The sequence below is a fragment of the Octopus bimaculoides genome, chromosome 1, assembly GCF_001194135.2.
Source record: "Octopus bimaculoides isolate UCB-OBI-ISO-001 chromosome 1, ASM119413v2, whole genome shotgun sequence".
In the NCBI taxonomy this organism is placed as follows: Eukaryota; Metazoa; Mollusca; class Cephalopoda; order Octopoda; family Octopodidae; genus Octopus; species Octopus bimaculoides.
In genome coordinates, this window is record NC_068981.1 from 132,529,028 (window position 1) to 132,538,280 (window position 9,253).

At 36.6% G+C, this 9,253-nt stretch overlaps 1 protein-coding gene across 12 annotated transcripts in view; it reads left to right on the top strand.

Moving 5' to 3' along the window:
* Window positions 1–9,253, top strand: part of LOC106870292 (large neutral amino acids transporter small subunit 2) — a 273,162-nt gene that overhangs the window by 79,348 nt on the left and 184,561 nt on the right. For 9 of the 12 annotated variants that reach the window (XM_052970793.1, XM_052970799.1, XM_052970797.1 and 6 more), the window contains 2 exons: window positions 2,733–2,766; window positions 3,167–3,728. In XM_052970793.1, coding sequence (XP_052826753.1) covers window positions 3,209–3,728 — 520 coding nt within the window. In that variant the 5' untranslated portion in view covers window positions 2,733–2,766; window positions 3,167–3,208. Of the gene's footprint in view, window positions 1–1,615; window positions 1,835–2,732; window positions 2,767–3,166; window positions 3,729–9,253 lie in introns of those variants that run through there. The other 3 variants (XM_052970761.1, XM_052970818.1, XM_052970811.1) reach the window with 2 other exon arrangements.

The window sequence follows — 9,253 nt, forward strand, 5'->3', positions numbered from 1 at the left end:
ACTGAGTACAATGATTTTGTTGGGCACTACGCACTTGAAAACTATAAGAGAAGCCTTTTTGGTAAAAAAAAAAAGAAAAAAAAAAGTAACTATTTCCAGATGCAAAAGTGTGTGATTAAAGAGAAATTTGGCTATTGTTTCAAGCATATCTCATGACCACCTTCCTCCTTTCTCTCTCACTTGGACAAGTATTGATGGTTTTCAATATTTTATCATTAATAGCATAAACTCATTTAAGCTATTAAAAAATTCATTTTGAAGATTTTTCATTTTTATCAATCCTAAACCTTACCGGCCATGGGATATGCTAGAAACAACAGCCAAATCTCCCTTAAATCACAACCCTTTCGTCTGAAAATATTTCTCTCCTTTTTTTTGTGTAACTAAAATGACTTTTCTTGTAGTTTTTAAGTGCATAGTGTTCACAAAACCGACCAAAATGGTCCAGAGAGGGGAAGATGGGGAGGGGGGACCCATAATTCTTCGGAATTCTTTTTTTGCTAAAAAGATAGCACAGAGCATTTCCAAGGGCACCGTGAAAAAAAAAAAATCTGAAAATCCTTGCGAAAACGGAGAAATTCCAACTTGTTAGTGCTTCTTAAGTCCGACTAAATATCTTTTCTTTTGATATGACTTCAAAATAATATTCATGTGTGTAAATAGTTTTATGACAAAGGGGTTCTCATTTGTCTAATTTGCGCCTGTATGTACATGTTAGGGCTTCAAATGGTAAAGATGTGGATGGGAAAAATGTGGGTAAACGATGATGTGCTAGCAACCCTCTCCCCTAACTATTTTACAAAGTAAACAACAACACAAATAACTACGCAGAAGCAGCCGTGGTAAAAACAAGAACAAGCATGGTCATTCCTTACCCAAGTGACCTTATCTTATCGCCCATCACTTGTTATGCGCTCATAAATTAGTTTGATAGTACCATGTGCTCATTAGTCTACATTTTCAGTTTCTCTGCTTGTGAAAGTTTTAAAAAATTATACCTGTAAGGGCACCAAAGTTCAGCTTGCCCTAGGGTCGGCCCTGCATGTATGTGAATAATGTAAGCAAATATGTGGCTCGAGAGGGGGAAGAATTTCATCCGAACCTGTAGACTCATTCATTCTACAGTTACAAATGTGATATTAGATTTAATCAGAAAAAGCGATACTTTTGCAGCCTTCAAAGATCACTAATACAATTAAAACCTTTAACCTGGAGGTAGATTCTGTCGATTTTATTACCAGAAAAAAATTTAATACAAATAAAATAAAAAATCAAGAACAAAACAAAACAAGGTTTCCAAGTTAAACTGAAAGGCCATTGGTTTATATCTGCCAACAAGCCCAAAATATTTATGTCGTAAAAAGCTATGAATGTTCCCTGTATCTAAGACCTGAATAGCCCAGTATCAATAGCTAAGAGTAGGTACAACTCACTGCGAGAGGCAACACCACATCTACCTGTACACTCGACAAAAGGTTTTGTTAGCTTAAATTCTTTATTGCCTACCAGAGGCCAACACAGAGGAGGACAATAAACTGTGGGGTCACGGATGATTATTATATTAAAATGATGATATAATAAAAATTTACGACATAAATCGGATAAAACAACACAATGGGACGGGAACTGGGTTCAGCTTCGACCCCGCAAACCCCGGTCCGCCACTGAAGCCTTGCCTTACTTCTATGGCTTACAAGGTTTTGTTAGCTTGCAAGTGAAATTTAATATCAGGAATTATATACAAAATTACACCGGTAAAACGCGTGAGTGGCATGAATGTTTCCATTATACATTACTGTTTTCTGTATGCAGGATGGGACCACAACATCTAATCGTAATAAAATCCACTTTTATTGTTTTACTTTTCACTCTGTATTTGTCGGAACTGAAAAAAGAAGACTGATGGGAAAGGAAAGGGATAATAATTTCCTTAATTCAATGTTTTTAATATTCTGTTTTCATACAACAGAAACCGCGATTCTAATTTTCTGTTTTTTTCCCCCACGTTTTGGCCATATGCTTGCATTTCCATTTCCTTTCTCATGGGACTTCGGCCCGAATGAACGGGTCACTCTTTGTATTTACATGTTAGTCTGAGAACATAACTTGAAAACATTTGCCCTCGGAAGACAGCAATTCTAGATTTTTTTTTTTTTTTCTTGGAATTTTCAGAAAATTTTTGCGTATTTGTGTTCTACACACAGAAATTCATACGATTTTGCGCTTCACCAAAACTTTTTGGTGTGTGATTTAAGGGCTATTTAGCGAGCATTGCTAAATTTTATTTAGCAATGTTTCATTTATGGTAAACGAAACATTGTCTTTTTTTCTGTGTGAATTCCTGTTAGTAGAATACAAAATCGCAAGCATTTTCTAAAAATTACAAAGAATGAATAAGTTACGAGGGGTTATATGGTGCGCTTAAAGCAGAATTTCGCCCTGAGGTACATTGTTTGGCTCTGAATGGATTTCATTCGGGTTAAACGTAGTACTTACATTTTTTCCGCAATCGATTCTGCGCAAACCCCCTATGATTTTTGTAATTTATCCTTGTGATGTTCCCTTGCCGTTAGTATTGTGGCAAATAAAAGTATGATAAAATCCATAGAGCAATATAAGTAAATACATTACCGCAATATATTAAGTTAAACGTTTACGTTTAATTACTGCTTGCGCGCCAAACATGTATCGATGTTGGAACAATTATTTTATATTTTACTCACTCTTTCTAGGAGCTGAAAAAAAAAAGTTGATCGAAGTTTTCAGGTAAATTTTCTTTTTCATTTTGATTTACATATTTACATTAACATATTCTTTGTTTTGGAAAGCTAAAAGCGAAATAGTTTGGTATTCGACAATAACTTCTCCCGCGTCTTTCTTATAGACTCCTACAAATGCTTCGCCTCCCAGCTTTGTCTATTTACTTTTTAAAACCCTCTCTTATTCAGTTTTACTCTCTTCTCTATCTCTTCCTGCTTCTTTTTCAACACGATCAACAGCATGCCACAACTATTTACTACTACTGCTACTTCATTCCTAATGTGTTAGGGACATAGCAGCTACAGACGATGGTTTTATTTTGTTTAACATGCATTTCTCTCTCTCTTAATAAACCTTTTATTCCTTCGACATACGACTGCTTTATCACCCATTTGTTTTACTACAGTTGCGACACGTATACGGATTTTACTACGATCGGAGGTTAAGAATGATAAACGGAAAGCCAGTCACCGCTATCAATGGTTACAGCGGTGGCGGAGCTGTTGCTGGTTTTGGTCAAGCAGACGGAAGCGATGGAGACAATGATTCTTCGGAACCGATTAAACTAAAGAAAGAACTTGGACTTCTCCATGGCTGTACCTTCATTATTGGAATTGTTGTTGGCTCCGGCATCTTCGTTTCACCGAAAGGTGTATTACTCGAAGCCGGTTCGCCTGGTTTATCTGTTATAGTATGGACAATGTGCGGTATGATGGCATTGGTTGGAGCCATGTGCTATGCAGAACTAGGCACGTGTATTCCCGACTCCGGAGCCGATTACGCTTACATCAAAGAAATCTACGGAGGACTGCCGGCTTTCCTTTATCTTTGGGTTGCAAACGTTATCATTATACCGACTGGTAATGCTATCACAGCATTTACTTTTGCCAGTTATATACTGAATCCATTATTTCCCGATTGCGGTCCTCCGAAAATTGCTGTGACTGTATTGGGCGCAACGTGTGTAGGTAAGTAACATTTTCTGCTGTTATATTTTCGTTTTATATTATTTATATGCCAATCAAAATATACACGTGTGTACATAAGAATATATATATATATATATATATATATATATATATATATTCCAAAATAACTCCTTATATTGAACTCTATTATTTCCCTCTATGTGACCATCTCACATCCTCTCTGATGAAGGGATATCCCTAATATCCCAGAAACAGCTGTAAGACTAACTTTCTTTTTATAAATGTTCCGAAAATTCCCCACAGCCTTCGCTTTGTTGTCTCATTTTATTTAACATATGTATATGGTAAACCTATATATTTCCGCTTCTTTGTCAGTTAGTATAACTCAGGTTTACTTTTCTCACCTCCTCTTTCAGATTTTGCTCTTAGCTTTTATGACTCTAACGTGCTATTCCATGATCATGCCACCTTCTGCCAGGTTGGAACCTTGCTTATTCCACTCCCAGTTGTATTTTTTAGAGTCTCTCTCTCTCTCGCTATCTCTCTCTCTCTCTCTCTCTCTCTTTCATTTCATCCTTATCGATATACGCATGGTCACCTTGGTTACAAAGACAAAAAAGATACGTTAAAAAGAAGCAGTAAACTTGGTTATGAAATTAATAAAGGGATCTGTTGACCACAGCTGAGAGGAGAAAAATATACAACAAAATAAGACGCGCAGCTACTAGTGTAGTCAACAGTGGTGGAATGAATCCCAGTGACTGGTGTTGCAAAAAGGGCTAGATTAAGATCCTGTGGGGTCCCGAGAAACTTCACTTTTGTAAAATCAAAATACACAGCAAATCACTAAATTCACATGTGTTTTGTTACATGCAATTGTAATTGGCCATACAAAGTTTTAATACAAGGAAGGTGGGGGGACCCAGTTATACATCGGGGATACGAAAGGGGCCTCTTGTCAAGGGTGCTTGGAGCAATTGCTCCTTTTACCTTCCTTTTAAATCAGTCCTGCAGTATCATCATCAATTGCTATAAGGGCAAAGGTGATGCTGTAGAAAGAAGCATAAAACTGACGGACCAAATTATGAATATATTAGAAAGAGTTGTAGCACAACTAATTAGGAAAGAAATTTAATTAGGCGCAGGTATGGTTGTGTGGTAAGAAGTTTGCTTCCCAACCACGTAGTTTCAGGTTCAGTCCCACTGTATGACAGGCACCTTAGACGAATGCCCCAAGCTAACCAAAACCTGTGGTAGATGGAAACTGAAAGGAGTGGATCATGTGCATGTGGATATATATATATATATATGTGTGTGGAGGCGCAATGGCCCAGTGGTTAGGGCAGCGGACTCGCAGTCATAGGATCGCGGTTTCAATTCCTAGACCAGGCGTTGTGAGTTTATTGAGCGAAAACACCTAAAGCTCCAGCAGGGGATGGTGGCGAACCCTGCTGTACTCTTTCACCACAACTTTCTCTTACTCTTTCTTCCTGCTTCTGTTGTACCTATATTGCAGGTCAGGCTTAATATCCCCGAGAACTACGTTAAGGGTACACGTGTCTGTGGAATGCTCAGCCACTTGCACGTTAATTTCACGAGCAGGCTGTTCTGTTGATTGGATCAACTGGAACCCTTGATGTCGTAAGCGACAGGGTGCCAACGATATATATATATATATATATATATATATATATATATATATATATATATATCGTTGTGTGTGTGTGAATATATATATGTGTGTGTGTGTCATTGCCTCCTTGCCTTGACTTCATGTGAGTTGTAAACAAGTGTCATCATGATGCAAAGAGTATCATTCATTTCCTTCTTCCATGAAAATATATCGGTTCTCAGGGAAATATTACCTTACTTGGAAACAGGTATGCCTTGGTTATAAGAAGGGCATCTGGTCACAGAAAACCTGTCTCAGTAAACTCCATTTGATCCATATAAACATGAAAAAGTGGACATTAAAACAACGATGATGATGTACTTCAGGTTTATGTTCATTCTTTGATCTGGAGAAAGCTTTTGACAGGATTCTATATTCTGATACTATATTAAGAAAACTATATATTGATAAATCGGTAGTGTGAGCCATACAAACCATTTATAAAATTTCTAACAACAAAGTGAAAGTCAACATTTTGTAAGATATTTAGCATGCAGACAGTTGCCCATTTACACTTGTTCTCAGCCTCTTCTTATTTATTATAGTTCTCCAGTCCATTTGAGTAGCTCAACACTGGCAGTTCATAGGTACTTTGTATGGCAATGATCTTGTTTTTACATTTGAATCAGTAGAAGAATGAATGACACAAATTCTAAATATGGAAGCAAAAACTAGAATCAGGGTATTTTAACCCTTTTGATACTAATCTGCCTGAGACCACCCCTGTTTTATGACAGATTTCCTGTTTTAAATCTTTCTCAAGATTTCATGTTGATTTGTTTCAGATACTAGCTTAACAGTGACAAAGCTATTTTACTAAATTCTTTATCATTTTAAAATCTATTTGGAAAAAAGTTAATGTATTTCAACAAAAGTTTAACAAAAGAGTTGCAGAAAATCTTCAAAGGCAAAAGTTTTAGTTAAGAAAGAAGTCAGGATTCTACTGCCATTCACAACATTAGCCATGCACAATGTGCAGAAAATGAGTATTTAGGAATGCCATATGGTGTACTAAATGTAAGCTACAAGTGTACAAAAATGCAGTGGGATCAGAAATAGGCTAACAAAGAAAAACGACTTTGTACAAGTAAATGTGCTGAAAAAGTTAGCAAGAAATTTACTCAGTGTCTGAAGAAGGGAACTCCCTTGAAGTTGTTGATACCATCCATTACTAAGGTGACCAAATAAGTAGTGGATACGAATATGCTGAAGCATGGCAGCCAGAGTAAGAACTGGCTGGAAAAAGTTTATTGAGCTCTTACCTGTTCTGTGTGAAGAGTAGATTGTGTATGAAGTGCTATGCTGCATGGTAGCAATAAATTTGTACTAAATGCCAAAGATATTTGAAGGGTAGAAATAAATGAGACAATCATCTACTAGGTGTAATATTAGTATACATGAACAATGGACTTCAAATGAATGCAAGACTAAGCTGTTACAGACATGTGATGTGTATGGAACATAGCATCTGCGTCAAAAAAGTGCCAAGCAATTCAGATGTAAGAAACCTACTGGGGAGTAATAGAAAAGAAACAAGGAGGTTATAGGAAGAAGTGATGAAGGGTGATCTTAGAAGGCTGAACCTCATGAAGGAGATGACAAAGTGTCACAATAAATAGCTAGATGCTGTAGAAGACCTACCTAACTTATTCAAGTATGGAAAATAGATGTAAAAATGGTGATATATATATATATATATATATATATATATATATATATATATATTATATATAACGTTGACCACTCACGTGGACACTTAATGTGCTAGAAATAGATCACATCTTGTGTCTACTAAGACCTAAATTATTCTCGAAACGAAATTCAGTGGAATACCAAAGCATAAGCGGGCAAGACATTTAAAATTACCGAAAAAATCATTATTAAACAGGAACTAGTTTCGAAATTACCACTCTTACCGAATGTCTGTTTCTCTTCAGCCTGATTGTAATGTAACCATAATCCTCAGAACCCTATACAAAGTTGCCCACTGTCATAGGTGAACGTGTATGTGGCTCTGTTAATTACAGCTTAATGGTAAAATTCAAAAGTCTTCGTTTTGGCGCGCTAATTAAATGTGCTAGCTTCCTGGTAATAAATCGATATTAATTAATATATGATTTTTTACCCTATGTTTTTAATATATATATATATAGATAGATAGATGTGTCTTGGGAGGGTCATTATGTCAATAATAATCACAATCACACGTACATTGGTTCAATGATAGATAGATAGAGGGATAGACAACAAAGTTTTAATTATTATATTGAACTTGGTCACATATACCGTTTTTTTTTGGTCACTGGTCTTTCTGTCATTCTGTAGAAATGTAGAAAGATAAAGCAGTGCCTGTTAAGAGAGATGAAAGGTGGTAGAGGTGGAGGGACAGAGATAGATGAGCTACCCACCAGGCAGGTGCAAGAATTCTTGTGAGACAAGTAGTCAGGTGAGCAGACAGTTAAATATAGGGAGGGTTGGAAGAAAGAGTAAGAATAGAAGAGCTAGTGCAAGAGAGGAAAGTTAGAAGAAGATGGATGGATAGATAGATAGATAAATAGATTGAAATTCATGTGAGGAGGTGGAAGATATTAGGAAATAAAAGGAGGGTGGGGGCAGATGTATAACAAATAACTGAAAGTCAAACAGACAAAGAAATCTTTAACCACACAGAAGCTGATCGACTTTGAGCTGCAAAATGATGAAGATTATCACAAGAAGCAGTCAGTACATGATAATAATTGGTGAGAAGAAAAATTCTGTATATCAGCAAGAAGAAACAGAAGCAAGGCTTGGAGGGAAAATAAGTGAAATGAGGTGAAATGCAACACAAGGGGAGAAAAAAACAAATTGAACAAGGTTATACATAGCAAGCAATGACTGAAAGGAGAGACAAATAGATACCATCATTTTTTTATGGTTATATACAGGGCTGTGGAGTTGGAGTCAGAGTGGTCAAGTCGGAGTCAGAAACAATTAAGGGGTAGTCGGAGTCGGTAAAACTATACTGACTCCGACATCTTTATTCTTTAGTATAAACCAGTTATAACATATAGGCCTGTTCAAAGTACAAGTGTATGCATATGCTTTATGAGATATGTTGACCACAATCACTTAAATACATAAAGAGGAGTCGGTGTTGAAGGTGCCAATAGTACAGGAGTCAGAGTTGAAGTTTTTTGTTTTGACTTCATAGCCCTGGTTATATATGTCATGGTATGAAATTAGACTCTTTGAGAATAATTGTAGCAGCTTCAGAATTCAACTGGCAGAGTTCATGGTTTGCATAACTCGAGCTGTAGTGATACTAATTCTTGTTGGCTGTCAACCTTGTATCATTATAAAAAGGTGTTACATGTACATGCTTGTTTTTGTAGATCTGTATATATATTAGATGCAGTGTGGCTGTGTGGATATGCACAGATGTGGCTGTGTGGTTAAGAGACTTGCTTCCTGACTGCTTGGTCTTAGGTTCAGTCCCACTGCGGGGCACCTTGAGCAAGTGTCTTTTACTATAGCCTTGTGAGTGGATTTGTGAGGGAAACTTTATGTGAGTTCGTGTGTTGAAGCATATTCTGTTGTGTCTGGGGAGAATCATTCTCTTTTAGTGCTTGAAAATTTAACACACTCACTGGCAAAATTTCCACTTATTTCTTTTTTATTTTTCTAAAATTTTCTAAAAGGTTGCGTCTTGCAACCTTTTCAATAGTTTTGACTCTGTCCATTATTCACACTGCGTTCCTTTTTGTTTGTGCGCATTTGTGGGTTAGTATGATTGTGTGCCTACACATGTATGTATGTATGTATTCTACATATTCATGTGTTTGTGTGTTTTATGTATGTGTGTGTGTGTTTGTATATGTATGTGTGTGTGTATGTCTGAGTGTATGTATGT